Source organism: Castanea sativa, chromosome 11 (assembly GCF_040712315.1).
Source record: "Castanea sativa cultivar Marrone di Chiusa Pesio chromosome 11, ASM4071231v1".
Lineage (NCBI taxonomy): Eukaryota > Viridiplantae > Streptophyta > Magnoliopsida > Fagales > Fagaceae > Castanea > Castanea sativa.
The window spans coordinates 14,401,934-14,419,814 of NC_134023.1; the positions used below are offsets into that span (position 1 = coordinate 14,401,934).

A 17,881-nucleotide genomic window follows, 5' to 3' on the forward strand; every position below is an offset into this window, starting at 1 on the left:
ACAGCTAAAACCTATTGTGAGCTATCTACTCTTGTTGTTGATTGTAGGGCTTTGTTGAGGTAAATCCCTCAGCATAAAGTACTCCAATGCTTTAGGGAAGCTAATTGTTGTGCTGAATTTGCAAGGAAAGGAGCACAGTTGAACTAGGATTTTGTAGTGTTTGAGCAACCCCCCTAATGTGTTACTGCTTTTATTTCAAGACAATGCTGCCCTGTATGCCATTGGTCCAGCAGGCTCTTAATCTTAGTTTTTAAATTACATGTTTTCCAAAAAAAGGACCTTTTATATCTATATAATGTTAATCCCGAAATGGTATACCAGTATGTACTAGTATCAAACTATTCAATTCCAATATTGATTCAGGAATGGAATTCAAAACTTTGAGCTCTATTGGTAGTATCTCTTATTGTCAAATATGGGACTCCCATTGGTGGCTTGGTTGGTAATGAGCAATTAACATAGAGCGAATGCTATAAGTTTGAAATCCTATTGTGTGTGTGTGTGTGTGTGTGTGTAGAGAGAGAGAGAGAGAGAGAGAGAGAGAGAGATCAACACCCACTGGAAAATTTTCTTAAACTATCAAACCTGTCCACTTTGTACAAGAGCACCTTTGGCTCAAGGTCTGACACGAAAAGGGTTGGCGAGAAGCAAGCTAACAGAACTTTACACAAGACAACAAGCCTCAAAAACCTATAAATAGAATTGATTAAATTTTAATTGAATAATTTTTCATGTTGATGTTTAAATGCTCCGGTCATATAATACTGTAAAGGTAGCACTTGTGGTTCCTGATAACAAGGCTGAACTGTCTAGGTTGTCTGATCCAGAGGATACATTAGAAGAAGTAATGGTTGTGCCTGGCTTTTTCTGGGCACCACGCACTTTGAGGTCCATGAAATCGGAAATTAAGCCTGGCTTTGTTATCTTATTGTCATCCAAATCCATCTTACCAGTTAACATCTTGACCACAGTTGACATGGATGGCCGGAGTTTTGGAGCATCTTGTGTGCAGAGAAGACCAATCTTTAGAAATTTAACAGCCTCTTCAACATCAAAATCACCGTTAAGTGCTGTGTCTATCAGTCCAACCAACTCTCGTCGTTCATAAAGTTCCCACGTCTGCAATAGGAGAATACACATGTCATGAACAGTCCCATAAAATATGAAAAATGCTTTGCTGCACAATTTCAAATAATCAATCTAGCATATATAAAACTCAGACCATCTTTCTTGATGTCCCTTTGGCAAACTTATTCCTCTAATCTTTAAACATATTCTCAAGAAAAGCCAGTTTGACTTTCAAAGTAAAAGATTTGCATAGTCTATAAACCTATAAAACTTCTGGCTTTAAGACGGTCTTGACAAATGACCAACTCTAAGTAAAAATTACAGAATTGATCCTTGATAGCTAGTAAAGATTAGAGTAGCAATCACAGACCCAGTCAACAAAGAAAATACAATGAGAATAATTGTCATAAATTTCCTAGATTACAGTCAATGGTCTTGAGACTTGCAATGCTTCTTGAGTCTTAAACTCTCTGAAACCAAGAAGAGAATTATGCGATTTCCAAATGATAGAACACAGCTCATGTTGGTCACATTTTCCAAAAATTCCTGGGGAATTTGTTCTACATCAACAAATTTTTCATACATATTTTATCACATAAGTCCACCAACACCATCACCAAACAAGGAAAAAGGTGGTGTAATGTAGTGTGAAGTGAAATTCTAATCACAATAGTTTATATTGACAATGCATGTACCTTAGAGAACATTAAAAATACAATAATGCTATAGACACAACAAATTTCACAACTTGTTGAGGTGGTAAATGGTGATCAATGCAACATTGGTCTCACTAGGACCACCACTGACATCACTTTTATTGTACCAAATTACCAATCGCAACCTAACACCTCAACAGTTGTGAAAAATGTCGTGAAATTTGTTGTCATTAGACTTATGGTTAAAAATATTACACGGGCTCTTGTATAGTGCATGTATATACTAAGAGGCTGTTGGACTTTACATGTAAGTCAAATCAAATCACAGTTTTATTTCTAAAGAAGTTAATTTCATTTAATTCCAATTAAATTGGGTTTATCCCATATCATATGAAGTTTGGGATCATTTTTAAGGACTCAAGACTTTGCCTCCAGTTACCTAATCAGCATACACTATCAACTCAGCATGATTATTTTTTACCATGATGCCTTTACACATTTCACTACAACTTAGCAGTTTTTTTTTGTTGACAAATCACAACCAGGAATACATTTCAGTTTCATCTTCTAAAATCATGGAGTGCCTATGCATTTTTCATTTCAGGAAAAGGAAAACAAATTATTATTTCTTTGAGGAGTGAATAAGACATTCATACCCTTTCTAGGAGATACTGCTCTTCAATAGGTAATCGTGTGTTTGTGTTACATCTCCCGCTGACTATTTCCACAAGGAGGACACCAAAACTGTAAATATCTGCTTTCCGCGTTAATTGTCCCCTTATCGCATATTCAGGTGCCAAATAACCTCTGAAACAACAAATATAAATGTAAATAGAAGAAACCAAGAAAAGAAAAGACATGAAAGAAGTATCGTATAGAGAGGATGAAAGGGGTGGGGAGGGGGGGGGGATGGCCGGATAGAGATAAATTTAATGAAAAAATTATGAAAGAAGCTTGTCCCATAGGGATGAAGAACGCCTAATTTGAAACATTCCACTACAGATTTGCAGCAGCACCACCATAGAAAGTTCCAAGACTTATACCCTTATCCAATGGCAAGGTCGTTTGTGAGGAAATTGAAGGATAACTTAAGGAATAAACCAGAGCTCACATGGTTACAGAAGGACAGTGATAGATACATTTACTGGCCACATGTGGGCACAAAAAGGCAGAATATCACTTTCTTAAGTTCCCATCAACAAGGCCTACATGCTTATCAACCAAATTGACAAATGTGACTGTTAAAATATTTATCATTTCAAAAGCCAATGAGTTGCCCAGAAAGTAAATGAGTAAGTCCAGACAAGATGGCTTTCATTTTCATTAATGGGACCTTTGTTGATCCCTCAGAAACCATCCTTTACTCTTAGTTAGAATTTAAAAGAAGGTACAATAACAATGTTTATGTAATGTTTCAAACATTATACTCTCAATAAGAAGTCCTTCCCCTTTAAAAAACACGTCTCCAGTTTTAGACAAAAAAATAAGTTAGGAAATGAAAATATGTTAAGCAAGGTAAGGAAAATACTGAAACTTACATCGTTCCTGCCACACGTGTGCTAACATGAGTCACATTCGATGGGATAAGCTTTGCAAGCCCAAAATCTGAAATCTTGGGTGTCAAGTCTTTGTCAAGGAGAATATTGCTTGCTTTGATATCTCTGTGAACAATATGTGGTCGTACCTCCTCATGAAGGAAGGCAAGCCCGCGTGCAATACCAATGCAAATTTTAGTCCTTGTTCGCCAATTAAAGTAGATATTGCTTTGACTTCCACCTGAAAGTGAAAAGTTTCTAGCATATTCAGAAGTGGATTGATTAAAAAAAATATCTATTCAGAGTAAGATTCACATCCAGAAAATTGAATGCTGATTATTTTGGTGAAGTAACATATATCAAGGAAAACTTGAAAATATGTATTCTGGAAACTATTCCTGGAAAAGAATTTCCATGATAGAGCAATTTCTCCATGGCACAAAGCACAGGCTCAATGGAATAAGACTAGGACTTCCAAAACAAGAAGAATCTATTTTATTTACCAATGAGAGTTTGTGCGAGGCTATTATTTTCAAGATAGTTGTAGACCAAAATTCTGTGATCTTCTTCCACACAACAGCCATAGAGCTCAACCAAATTGTCATGCTTTATGTCTGAGATCACATTAATCTCTGTCAAGAACTCCTTCACTCCCTGTTTTGATTCAGCCGAAAGAACTTTTATAGCAGCAATCTTCCCATCTTTAAGCCGTCCCTGGAAAATCGCAATAATATTTTTAAGGAGGTGTCAATCATGTGAAGAAGAAAGAAAACAATTAAAAAAAATGTAATTACCATGCCAAATGCTTATATAAAGTGCATGTTAAAATGGTAAAGATGCAATTACCTTATAGACACAACCAAAACCACCCTCCCCAATTTTATTGACTGGAATAAAATCTTCTGTGGCAGTTCTCAATTCTTTGTAAGTGTAAAGCTTTACATTGAGAATGCTTGACAATTCTGTTCAGTAAAAGTGAGAGAGAAAAAAAACTCTAATCAGAATTTATTGTATTTGAAGACTATCTATTCTCAGAAAGTGATTATTTGGAATTAAAAAAATACGAATTGTGAATGTCTGATACTTCTGATGTTTTATTATCAATTGTTGAAAAAGTTTCTGGCTTACCATCATCAGCATCAGGGCTTCCCTTTCTTGGTGATTTCCTCCTACCGAATAAGAAAGAAAAACAAGTCATAACTGAAAGAGACACCAGGGACGCCTTTCTATGTCAAACTGTGAACAATCTCTTCAAATGAAAACACTTCCAAGACCTGCCAACTCAACCAGTGAACATACACATTACTCTTGATGCATAATCAGGCAAAAAGAAATATCAAACAAATTGAAAAGTATGTAAAATTTTGAGCAACAATTCGGATGACTTCAAGGTAAACAAGTCTCAAAAATCAAACGGGATTTGAAAGTAAAGTGTGTCAAGCAAAAAGTCAAAAAGAAATAGCCCCCTTAGTTCCTATTTGGCATGAATTCTTAAACTTAGGGAAATTTGAGTAAAGAGGGAAATGGGTAACTATTGGCTTGTGATGGTATTGAAAGGCAGAATTTGCATCTAACATCCCACATACTGATTGACAGAAAAACTCATTTTTCTAATAATTCAATAGTTAAAATGGAGGTGAGGGATTTGAATCCTAAATATCTTCATTAGAAACACTAAGGTGAACTGTCTATGTGAGAATTTAGTTGAAATACACCCATCTTCTTGTGTCACTGAAACGTCCAATTGATTCCTCGAATTAATTTCAATGAATTAAAAGAAAAGACAAATGAAAAATGTCCACATTCCTTATCAAAGGGGAAAAAAGACAAAACTCTAAAATCTCAGGCTGACCAGGCAAGAAGTGAAATGATCCTGCCCAGAGCAATGTGATCAGAGGTGATGGGATAAATCACATATACTAAACAATTTTAAACCACTGAACGCTTCAAACACAATCAAGATTTTAGAAGTACAGCATAACTGATATTTGAATCATCAGTCCTAATAATTGCATAACATTTTTAACAATCAGCTCAGCAGCCACAATTTTCCTAGAATTCAATTTTTTCCTAACAAACTTTGTTCTGCACTTACCATTAACCAATGGTAATTTGTTTTTACACAATTTTAACATCAAATGGGAAAGTTTTTCAATGTTCTATAAATCATGTTATAAACTTATAATCTCTTTTAGACTTTGATAAATTTTTATTTTTATTTTTTCAATATGCTTCTGCCTGAGAGTTTCTCAAAACTTCCTTTCCTATTAAAGACGGATATTGACCAACATAACAAAGATTTGAATCACAATCAAAAAGCCCACCACTCATGATTCCTAGTATGTTTCAATCTATCGATGTTAAAGCACATACAAAAACTACTATCAATGCAATATGCATTTCTACTGCACGCTGGACAATCAAAATTTTACAGCTCTTAACATAAACATAGTAAAAGATGGAAGAAAAGTAGGACACTCAAGATAGGTAGATGCACCAAAAAGTCATTACAAGTTTTTTTTTTTTTTTTGATAATTACAAGAAATGTATTATGGATCACTCATTATTAAATTATACCCATCTTGGTTTAGAGTTATTATTATAAAATTAACCAAGATTGACTAAAAAATTACTCAAGTATTAAACTCCAAAATGGGTTTTCTTCTTCTTCTTCTAGCTCTTTCATTCCAAGATGGTCTTGAATTTATTTGCCCCTTTACTATGTACCTAAAAATATCAAACTTACTAACATATCAAAATCAAAGGCAACACTAAAACAAAAGCTGAGACAGAAAATTTGAGAGAAATAAAACAGTTTAAATTTGGAAAAGAATCTAACTTTGCAAACAAAATTCAAAATTTTAAAAACCATTTAGCATCCATCTTAGAATTCAGAAACTAGCTTAACAACATGGTCAACCAAGTACAGAAACATTGCAATAACAGAAAGTAAAAGAAACCCAGATGAGAGACTAACCTCAGGAGCTCAGAGAAAGACCGGGTTGTCTTCTTGACAGAGTTGGGAGAGAGAGAGAGAGAAGGATGAGAGGTGCGTAGGTTAAGGGAGTTTGAACTTGAAAAGTGGGGGTTGTGAGAGAGCGTAGGATAAGATAAATAATAAAATGATAACACAGAAGTGCTATTTAAGCCTTGAAAAAGTCCATGAAGGAACGCGGACTCCTTCTAAATTCTCTCTCTCTCTCTCTCTTTCTCTCTCTCTCACAATGAAACTCATACAAGGTCCAATTATGAATGATAAAAAGAATTAAGTTGAAAACTGTAACGTTTGTGAAACAGTGAAGAGAGAGAGATAAATGAAATAAGCAGTTGACGCAAAGTGGCGCGTAAATAAATAAATAAAACTATAAAAGTTTGTACTTTTATTTGTCAAGTTGTCTTGGCTGTTGTTGATGTCAATGACCCAGTCACCTACTCCTCCCAAATTCAGAAACATAAAAAACACCAAGTCACAAATTCACATCGCACGTGCTTTTGTTAGACCTCTTCTGTTCACACACGCATACGTGTGTGTTTATATATATATATATATATATATATGATATATTATTAGTATACTATTGTGTGCTTAGAGCACACATACATTCGCGCATCTTGTATCATCCATCTTATTATGCGTAGGACTCATATGATTATGAAGTCATGTATGAGGAGAAAGGAAGAAGGCAAAAAATTGACGCATACATGTGGAGAATACTTTTAGATTTTGGGTTTCGCTACCTCTTTCTCTTAATTTGATTTATTTATTTATTTATTTTTATATAGGACTTGCTTATAAAGGAAGAAAGTACATCTAAAAACAAATACTATCAATGCAGAAATTCATATATATATATATATATATATATATATATTGGTCTCTCTCAGAAATTCTTAGTTCACATTGGGGTCGAATAAAGTCTGCCTTAAAATATGATAGTGTGTAAAAAGGTACGCACGGATGGTTTAAACTTTGATTGAGAAACACGTGCTTCAAAGAAATCAAAACTCTTGTGGCTGCGGTCAATAGACTAGAACTCTTATATATTTTTTCTATATTGAAAAATTGTCTTCTTTTTTTTTCTCTGAAAATATTATGAAGGATTTGATTTGGCAATAATTGTCAAATTGGCTGATTGCATTAATGGTCGTGGGAAACCAAAAAGTGCAAAAGATTGATCTAATTATGGGAAAAAGTGACGGTCTAAAATATTATTTGAATTCAAATAGTGCTAATTTGACTCAAATAATGCTAAGCCCTGCTAGCTACTGCATTTCCTCGCAAGTGGATACCTGCCGCAATTAAATATTTTCACTTCTTGATAAGTTTCAAACCTTCACCTATTGGCTATTACACCACATAAAGTAACATATTTATATATGTACAAAATAAACATGCAAACCGTTAATTGGTTAATAATACATAGAAGATAAAACAATGTCATAGATGTGTTTTTATGTTTCATATATATATATATATATATATTAATATATATTAACGGTGTACCCAAAAATTATTTATACATGAAACATATGTAATTAATAAGTATTAGTAAATAATATATCAAATTAGAGAATTTGTAAAAAGAACTTATCTAATTCAATTAAATTTTCTTTAGTGTTGGTTTTTTTTTAATCCAAAAAGATTGTAAATTCTAGTTAGTTTAAACTAACAAAGCTCAAAAAAATAGTTAACTATTTAAACCAATAATTGGGTTACACATAAATCATTAATTTAACCTATTTATAACATAGTTTACAGAATTAACAGTTTACATGTATTAATATTATAAGAGATTAAGTATTACATTTAAAACTTCAAAGATTTCATGTTTATAAAGTCAAACATATGGGGTTTTTGTGTACTTTTTCCTGTTTTTAATTTGGTTTTTAGAGTTATAAACGGTGTTAAATTATGTTAGTTTAGACTAATTAGAATTTATAGTAATTTTAGATAAAACAACCCTACATTAAACAATTCTATTTAAATTAAGTAACTTACTTTTAATAGATTTTTTTTTTAAGTCACCAATTACTATCCTGCATGACAAGGTTCAACAAGATATATTTTATATGAAACATATATAATTTATAAGTATTAGAAAAATATTACGTCCACGACACTTTTACAACAAATTTAAAGTAATAGGTTATTATTAACTATCATTAGTGGGCAAAAAATTAATTTCATCGGTAGGTTTAAATTAGAACTAGTAACAATTTACCTTCTAGAATTTTTTGCGAAGACGTAACACTTCTCTAAGTATTCATAGATAAGATATGCAATTAGAGTACTGTGAGGACAAAAGGTCCAGGGCTTGTTCGAGGGCCTCGGGCCTGATCCGAGTGTATTAACTTGTACGAAGAGGGTTTAGTAGTAGTAACGATAGCGAACTTAAAAACTCACAAGCAAACTGTTACAAAAGAGGCTGATGGAAATAGTCCGAGGAGGGGCAACTCCTCGACTAAGTGAAGTGAAGGTCAGATGATACACCATGGTGATAAAAATGATATTCTAGAAGGTCTTGTGGATGAAGATGTGTTCCACAAGGGCACAGAGAGGAAGAACGAAAGAGAAATATCTTAGAGAAAGTTGCTACCACTGCATTAAAGACTCTGCACCAACCTCTCTGGTCACATTAATAAGGAAATGACATTTGAACAGTGGTGATCAGCCTTACAACTATTATTTGAAGACTTCAAGAGGGCGGTGGATGGGATAAGTATCTGGATCAGTGATATGATCCATATGTAGAGGATAGAGGGGAGAAAGAGGATGAAATAAAAGGAAAAGAAAGAAATTCAAGAGGGGGATTGGATAAACAAGAGAGGAAACATTGTATACATCACCACCCATAATGGTAGTTTATTTGTAGAAAAAGGAAAGATAATACAAATTGTCTTTGGCTTACGTCCGAGGAAAAATTCTGTTATTTTAGCAATTTATTGCATGTGACTTAGCAGTTGAGCTAATCATTTTTGTTATCCCACATCCCTATAATCTAGATTTCAAGCCTACTCTTTACAAATTTTATTATATTGGGCTTTTTGGGCATGTTCTCTTCATACTGTTGGGTTTGGGCGCAATTGTGACCTTACAAGTACTTTTTTTTTTAAATTATCTATTTTGAATTTTTTTTTTCTTACTACTTATTATGTTAATATATATTGTATCATATATAAATATTTTGTCTGGATTGTTTTTGCACCCCATTGGTTAACAATTAGTATTTATTTTTTTATGATCAATATTTTATGGATATAAATCAATTCCAATATTTTTTTGAAACATGAAGATTTATACCTCTAAATTTTGTTTCGTGGAGTAAATAAATTTTATTTGAATGGTGATTTTTTTAGAAGGGATTTGAATGGTGATTAATATTACATAAATAAGTGAAAATTTGGTGTTCATTTTTTAATGAAAAAAACTACCAATTCATATAATTTTCTTTCTTTTTCTATTCTCCATGACATCCTTGATCATTAAAAAATTTGGATTTAGCTTTTTAATTATAAGAATTTATTATTTTTTCTTGTCAAGTTTAAATATTATACTTCAATTTTTTTTTTCTTTTAACAATTTGCATTTAATTTTTTAATTATAAAAAATTATTATTTATCCTTGTTTATGATTAAATATTTTGCATTGCATCAGTTAAATTTATTAAAGATTCAATATATTTAAATGTCTTATAGATTCCTCTAATAGTGGTAGAACTCATTATACAAAGAAAATTAGAATTAATACTGTAACTTTATGTTTCAAATATTAAGGGTCCGTTTGGATACAGCTGAAAACTGAAAACTGAAAACACTGTAGCAAAATAATTTTTAAATGTGTGAATAGTGCTGCGGGTCCCATTTTTAATTAAAAAAAGTTGAAAAGTATATGAAAAGTGCACCATTGTGCGGTTATTGTTCGCGCACAGTGGTGAACAGTGCATCATGTCTGTTGTTGAATTCTGTGCGTCAGGGAAAAAAAAAAGAAAAAAAAGTCAGATACGTGAAACGTAGACGCTGCCTCTCTATCCAAACCCACCCTAATGGCCTGTTTGGGAGTTTAGAGAGGGAGGAGAGTAGAGAGGAGTAGAGGGGAGGGGAGTAGTGGGGAGGAGAGTAGAGGAGAATGATTACCCTCAACCTTGTTTGGATGTTTTTATAATTAGTAAGGGGGAAGGAAGTAATTAGCCCTTCCCCTTGTTTTTAACATTGTAATTTTATAAATATAATAAGGGTAAATTAGGTAATTTACTTTATCAATAATTTATATGTGCTCTACTCTCCCTCCAAATCTCTCCAATTTGGGGGAATTAAAAATGAGGGGGTTGGAGGTAGTTGAAACCCCTTCAAACCCCTCCAAACCCCTCCCCCTCCTTTCTTAAAAAACTCCCAAACAAGGTAATTGAATTACTCCCCTTCCCTCTACTCTACTCCCCCTCCTTTTTTAAACATTCAAACAGGCCATAAGTGAGGGTAGTTATTCTAGTAAAAAAAATAAGAATAAAGTTTGGTTACGAAATTGGTTGTAGCCAATGGTTTCAATTCCCATTATAAAAATCAATATTGCTACATATTTTAAAATTTTAATTATTGGATTGCATATTTTATATTCTAACACGAATGTCAAGTTTTGTGCTAATCAGATGTTATTTACTATCCAATCCATAAATTTATTTTTATGTATAATTTTATACTACAAAAACTTGAAATTTAAACACTTGATTGATAATATAACTATTGATCTTCGATCTTCTAGAATTTCTAAAAGTATGGAAGATATAAGAAAAAAATGTTATCTAATAATGGATTTATCAAAATTCACATCCAATAAAAATATATTGGGTGAAGTTATAGTCACTGCCTACAACCAAGTTTGTCATCAAATTTTGTCAAAATAAGCGTGTATGTAGTTATAGGTATAATTATTAAATTATTAAATGATTTAGTTTGCTCTACCTTGCTTGAAGTTAAATGGATTTTGATTAGAATTAAAATGTGACCTTAGGGTTCTTGATTAGCAAAACCTAAAATATTTGATAAACATAGAGTTGACCTCCATCCAATTATTATGGTGTTATTTAATCATTCTTAATTTCTTATAATTAATAATTTATTGAGGTGCCAGCATCGTTCCATATCATATGATTAATGATTCTAATATTTCATAATCAATAGTGTTTTTAAAATTTTCTTAAGATAATTAATTATACTAACCTCCTGGCATGAACTCAAATGATACATACTTAAAAACTCATTCCTTTTGTTTCTATATGCAAGCATAACTTTTTTATAATTATAAAAAAAAAAAAAACTTTTTAAAACTTTAGGGTGGTTTTAAATTAAAACCTCAAATTTTTAGATGTTTCAAATTAAACTCTACGCTTTTAAAAATACTTTAAATCAAGCCATTCACACATTTATGATGACATTTTTAATGGAAATTCATAAACAAAATGATGTTAGTTGGTTATTTTAGCACATGTCTATTATGTGTGGAGATTTTTTTACTCTAAATCAAGTCACATCGTTTTGTTTAAACATTTTTCATTCACGAAATTACTAGCAGTGGGATGAATTGAAATGTTTTTAATAGTGTATTTATAACAGGAAACTTTTGAAAATGTATGTTTAATTTGAAATCAACTCTAAACTATGAGATTCAGGGGGGAAATAGTCGTAAACTATGAGATTTAAAATGTAATTTTTTTATTTATTTTAATGTAAAAATAAAATTCTATTTAAATCTACGAAGTGTTTGCGTATGCATAATTATACATGCACTAAGTTTACACACCAGATGAGCTTAGTCATTGTTCTACAATATCAAATTCACATAAACAAACTCAATAGCCAAAAAAATCTTCAAGATGATTTATAAAACCTAATGTAAATTTCAGAACACATAATTTTTATTTTTAGAAAAATAAGTTTTTTATTTTATTTTTATGGATATTAGAAAAGTAGTTAATTTTACATATTAAACACTCCCCTTCTCTCTCGAGCTAAAGTTTCACTAAAATGTTTTATTTTAGACTTTAATCCATTTGAACTATAAGTCATACTTCTTAATAATTACCTTAGGTTTGGATCAAAGGATAAAATGGGAAAAATAGCATAATTTAAAGTGCTTGAAAATATCAAAATCTATTACTATTCCAAAATTTCAATTGCAATATGGTCATGTTGCGGTATAAGTCTTTAAAATTTGAATCCAGTTTTATCAACCAAAAAAAAGTGAAATTCTTTTCATTTATAAAATTCATAGAGAAATTTAATTATTTAATCATTAATAAATTTCCTATCTATGTTACTTATTAATTACAAGATTAATTACCTTTATTGGAATGAGCACTTTAATAAAGTTACTATTAGGATTAAGGAGATGAACTTAATCATGTATAATTTTAAACCTTTTAAAGGGAGATATTCAAGAATTAAAATAGCTGTTTGATACCATGATAAAATATTTATCTCAAAATTTTAAATTACCAAAAAGAGTAAATTTAGTCACTTAATTAGTTTTTTTTTTCATTAAAACGAAAAAATGGTATTATTTTAACATTGTCACGGACATTATTGTAGACACAACTCCATTGTTAATTAATTATATAATACTATGGAGGACTTATGTTGTATTGGACTTCCCAAGCCACCAACCCAAGTTTGACACACATACCTCAATTATGTAAAGATCTAATCATCAATATGATTCAAGAAGAAAAGGATTATATTTTTCCACAATACTATGGTATCAAATGTAGATTAATCACAGGTTGGAATTCTTAAGCTGACCCAAACATAAAACAAACTTAAACTCTAAACTATGAGATTTCAAATGTAATTTTTTAAAATTTTATTTTAGTGTAAAAATGAAATCCTATTTAAAATCTACAAAAGTGTTTGCGTAATTATAATACTATAGATCGAGGACTAATGTTGTATTGGACTTCCCAAGCCACCAACCCAAGTTTGACACACATACCTCAATTATGCAAGAAAAGGATTATATTTTTCCACAATACTAATAGAATTTCAAATGTAGAATCACAGGCCTAACATAAAACAAACTTAATCTGGGTTGTCATAAATATTTATTCAAGTGGCAATCTGGGTTGTCAATTAATTGACAGTGGCAATTTATTCAAGATCTATTAGTCCAAATAATTTGATGAGCTAGAAATGATGTACACATGCAGAAAAGTTTGATGAAGCTGTTTCTGGCTTTTTTTTCCAATTGGTGCTTAAGAAAAGCAAGGCCTAACATATATATAAATTATAATCTCACAAGTCACAATTTGTCGATAACTAAACGATGTTTTAATCTTTTGTCATTTTTTGTGAAGAGCCATAGACTATTTTGGTGTCTTTGAAAATGCTATAAACTGCATGTGGTAGCTTTTTAAAAGTGGCTGAAGTTTCTCATCAAACATTGATTGTCTAATAGATCTTTGTCCTAAGTACAAACAAATATGACAATCGGCAACAATGGAATCATTTGGCCAAAAACAAATTACCTTTTACAGCCTCTTATAATTTAGGGTCGCTATCAATTTGATCCCTCATTAATTAAGACTTACAATTTACGCCATTAAAGATGACAATGGTGTCAATATTGTCCTCTTGTTTAGCTTCGCCATATTTTCACCATTAATCCGCCCAAAAACAACATCATTATAAATAAATAGATAAAAATTAAAATAAAAGAAATGCAAAGAAGAATCCAAAAGTAACAATTTTTTTTAGCCTTTTTCGATCTCAACAAATTATGAATCCCAAAAGGCTCGATGACTGTTAGGTGGTAGTGATGAATAATAATTTTTTGGTCATCTGTCAACTTCACTTGATCGATATTTGGTTTTTTTGTGTGTGTACGTGTGTAAATCTTGTTATTTTATCACAATCACAATGTATAGTAAATTTAAAAAAAGAAAAAAGAAAAAAAAAAGTCAACATTTCAGTATACCAATCAATGTCATACGTGACTATCAATCCTTAGAATCCAATATTACTTCTCTCTTAACAATATTGTGGTCTACAATTTAATCTTTGCATTTATGTGGATATGTTTTGATTCGGACTTTGGATTTTGAATTTACTGGGCTTGAGATCTTGTGTTCTTTTGTTTGTATTCTACGTTTGTGTCCTTGTGTTCAAAATTTTGTTGGATTTGTGTTCTTGTAAGTTCATTTTAAGATGAACTTGATTTGAATTTATGTGTGTTTTTTTTTAGTTCTGTTTAATTTTTGGGTTAAAATTGATAGATTTTTTTATTTAAAAAAAAAATCTAAGTTAACCTAATATTTTTTTTATTATAATAATCACTAAGGCACTTTGTGTGCTAGTTGAACACTCCATATGTCATGTAGGCACCTTCTGTGAGTGAGATGATGGTAGGAACTAATTAAAAAAATAATAATAATAAATAAGAGCCAAAATAGGAGCTTTAAAAAAATATGGATCAAAATAAGAATTGGTCCAAAATACAAAGATAAAAAAATGTATTTTTACCTTTAATCTACTTTGAAGTTTGAACATTGGGTTTGTGAATTTGATTTTTCCTTTCCAATTGTCAAGGAATAAGCAACTAGGTTAGTTTCCGTCAAAACAAAGTATGTGTTTGGCTCTAGATTAAAAAATCAGTTTATTTTACTGTTCAGTTTATTTTTGCTACTATTCATAACTCCATTATACTTATTGGTACTATTCATGGATCTCACTATACTATTTCAATTTACTTTTACTTTTATTTACAATATCTTTAGCAAAAAAAATTTTAATTTTAACAAAATAAGCGGATCTAAAACAAATTCTAATAAGGTGGTCTTTCTATTTTTTTTTAACGGGAGAAATCAGCTATCAAAGCAATAAATTATTATAATATATATATATATATATATATATTTAAAATAGTTGAAGTGTCCATTTTTCACGGATAAAAAATAATAAAAAATTTATATCATGACCCACCAAAATTAAAGTCTTAGTATTGTAAAAAAGTTGTAATACTTAATTATATCCAATAGAATTTCTCAAATTTACGAGCAACAAGAAAAAGACAGCCAAAATATTCTGATCTCATATTGTTTACCTCTATTCTCTCCCTTTGTAAAATTTGTACGGCTTTGTACTGCGGACCCACGCGGAAGAACGCAAATTAGACGCAGTCATCATCTGGACTCTGGAACGTGTAGCACACGTCATATGCGCGTAGGCACTAGGCATAGGACACTAATCTGTACTATTAGAAGGTAATCCACAAAATACCAACCTCCCTCTCTACGCAAAGGCAGAAGCTATTCAATGGGCTTTATGCTTAGCGAAAAGTCTTGAAGCAGCTTTTATGATTGTGGAAAGTGACTCTAAAGACTGTGTTGACTCATAGCATCATCATGTAAAAATGTTTCCTAGAGAATTAGAGGCATTGGCATTGAAATTTTTAATTTGATTTTGCTTATCTCTTGCTGTCGTGTTATCTTGGTCTCTATGGGGCAAATAAAGCAGCTCACTCTTTAGCTAATCGGTCTTTTTTGAACAATGTTTTTGGGTCTTTTGCGTAAGTTTTGGCCCTCCTTATTTTGAGCTTATAATTAAGGATGAGGTTATTGAATCCTCTTTGTAATTTTGTCGTAGTGAATAAAATTTCATGTTCATCAAAAAATGAACATGTACCTACAATCTTTTGAAATTACAATCAACTCCATTTGGTCATGTAAGAGCAAACACATCAGTCCATGCAAAAATTTCCTCTATTTTACACAAAAAACTCCTTTTAAAATTTTACACATTCACTTTTACAAATTACCCACATCAGTTCATCTATCCTACTCCCTCTATTAATTAAATAATAATTTTTTCACTTTTTTTATTAATTTTCTCAACTAACCCACGCGCGTCTTTATTTCATTTCTTCTTTTCTTCCGTTCTGATTAATTTCTCTCTCTCTCTCTCTGTCTCTCTCTTTCTCTTCATTTCTCACTCTCTCTACCCAGATCATCTCTCTCACTCTCTCTCTACCCAGATCAAAGCTCGATCCGAGCTCCGATCCAGCGGTCCGAGCGCGATCGGAGCTCCGATCCAGCGCTCCGAGCGCGATCGGAGCTCCGATCCAGCGCTCCGAGCGCGATCGCGAGCTCTGATCCAGCGCTCGGAGCGCGATCCGAGCTCCGATCCAGCGCTCCGAGCGCGATCGCGAGCTCCGATCCAGCGCTCCGAGCGCGATCGCGAGCTCCGATCCAGCGCTCCGATCGCCGATCCGAGCTCCGATCCAGCGTCCGCCAGCTCCGATCCACGGCAAGACCCACGAGCTCCGACCAGTCAAGCACCGATCTACAAGTCAAGCACCGATCTGTGGTTGTTTGTGTATGTCTGTGTTTTTTTTTTTTTTTGAGCAAAGTATATCTCTGTATTCTGTGTTGAGAAAATGATGGAGTCTGTTGAGAACGGATCAAAGAGAGAAAAAAAGGAGCGAAGGGAAAATGATAAAATATTGTTTAGCCGAGCTACAGTAACCGTGTATATTTACACGGTACTGTAGCTCGTGGATGAGTTTCCACATTTTTACCCAGTTTTAGATACACTGATGTAGCTCAAAATGTGTAAAATTGAAAAAAAATTGTATTATACATGATTTTAGATACACTGATGTGGATGCTCTAACATTCACCACTTAATTTTTTTTTTTATCAAAATTTAATTATTTTTGTAAGGGGAAAAAAAAAAGACTTTCCTTTGTGTCAAATTCAATGTCATGTTAAACCAAATACTTTATAAAGTATAAACTATGAAAATCTACACCATTTGTTCATATTAATTAAGAACCACTAATGAAACAACTTATATAGTGGGAGGAAAATTTTGATTGGCAACTTTTAAGTTAAATTGACATCATTTTGCTATGGCCCCATGAGTGAATTGTCTTCTTCTCGACATTAAAGAAAGATAGCAGCAATATAATATACAGGGAAGAGAGAACGCTATAGAAAGGGAAATTTTTACCAATTCTCAAATTATATTGCAATAGTGTCAAAATAGACAATCACCAATAGTTTAAAGGTGCTAATTATGTTCTATTTATTTTAATTTTTTAGATTGAAAATGCAAAGGCTATGTATAGAAACACATACAAAAAAGATTTTCAATTTAAATATTGTTGGATTGTGTTGAAGAGCTAACCAAAGTAGAGTATGCCAAAAGAAAGATCGAGAATAGTGTTATCTCAAACTCTATATTCAATAGCTATTGTCGAGACGAATGATGTGCCCTTACTTGATGACACTACTGACTTTGAGAGACCAATAGGTAGGAAGATTGAAAAGGCCAATTGAAAGAAAAAAGTTAGTGAGAAAGATGTTGGGGAATATTTGGCAAAAAAAATGAAATTTATTTAGGAATTATAAGAACAAGAAAAAGAGTGTTTGCATCAAAGTAGAAAGAGTTCGCTTGGAAGGGTTGAGGTATTAGGAGAGAATTCGATTAGAGGAGAAAAGAATTCTAAAGGACGATAAAAGAACTAGTATTGAAAAAGAAAATCTTCATATCCAAAATGTGGTAGATGATGAGAGAATTATGAAGGTGCATACAAGTGGCTTGTCCAGAGTACAAAAACTTTTTTTTTATGTACAA

The 17,881-nt window shown here is 32.0% G+C and overlaps 1 protein-coding gene across 1 annotated transcript; it reads right to left on the minus strand.

Moving 5' to 3' along the window:
- Positions 1–543: 543 nt before the first annotated feature.
- On the minus strand, positions 544–6,489 carry LOC142617662 (cold-responsive protein kinase 1). Its single transcript, XM_075790617.1, has 7 exons — positions 6,237–6,489; positions 4,388–4,533; positions 4,106–4,221; positions 3,763–3,973; positions 3,263–3,500; positions 2,381–2,531; positions 544–1,119 (listed from the first exon to the last, which is right to left on the minus strand). The coding sequence occupies exons 2-7, from the start codon at positions 4,455–4,457 to the stop codon at positions 742–744; spliced, it is 1,164 nt and encodes a 387-aa protein (XP_075646732.1). The 5' UTR covers positions 4,458–4,533; positions 6,237–6,489; the 3' UTR covers positions 544–741.
- Between the last annotated feature and the right edge of the window lie 11,392 nt (positions 6,490–17,881).

Bases quoted from the DNA above. Each gene is read 5' to 3' on its own strand.
- LOC142617662 (XM_075790617.1), bottom strand. From the start codon at position 4,457: ATGACTTGTTTTTCTTTCTTATTCGGTAGGAGGAAATCACCAAGAAAG. The intron at 3,501-3,762 runs GTAAATAAAATA...TTTCACTTTCAG, and splicing joins CCTCGCACAAACTCTCATTG to GTGGAAGTCAAAGCAATATC. The intron at 1,120-2,380 runs GTATGAATGTCT...CTCCTATTGCAG, and splicing joins AGCAGTATCTCCTAGAAAGG to ACGTGGGAACTTTATGAACG.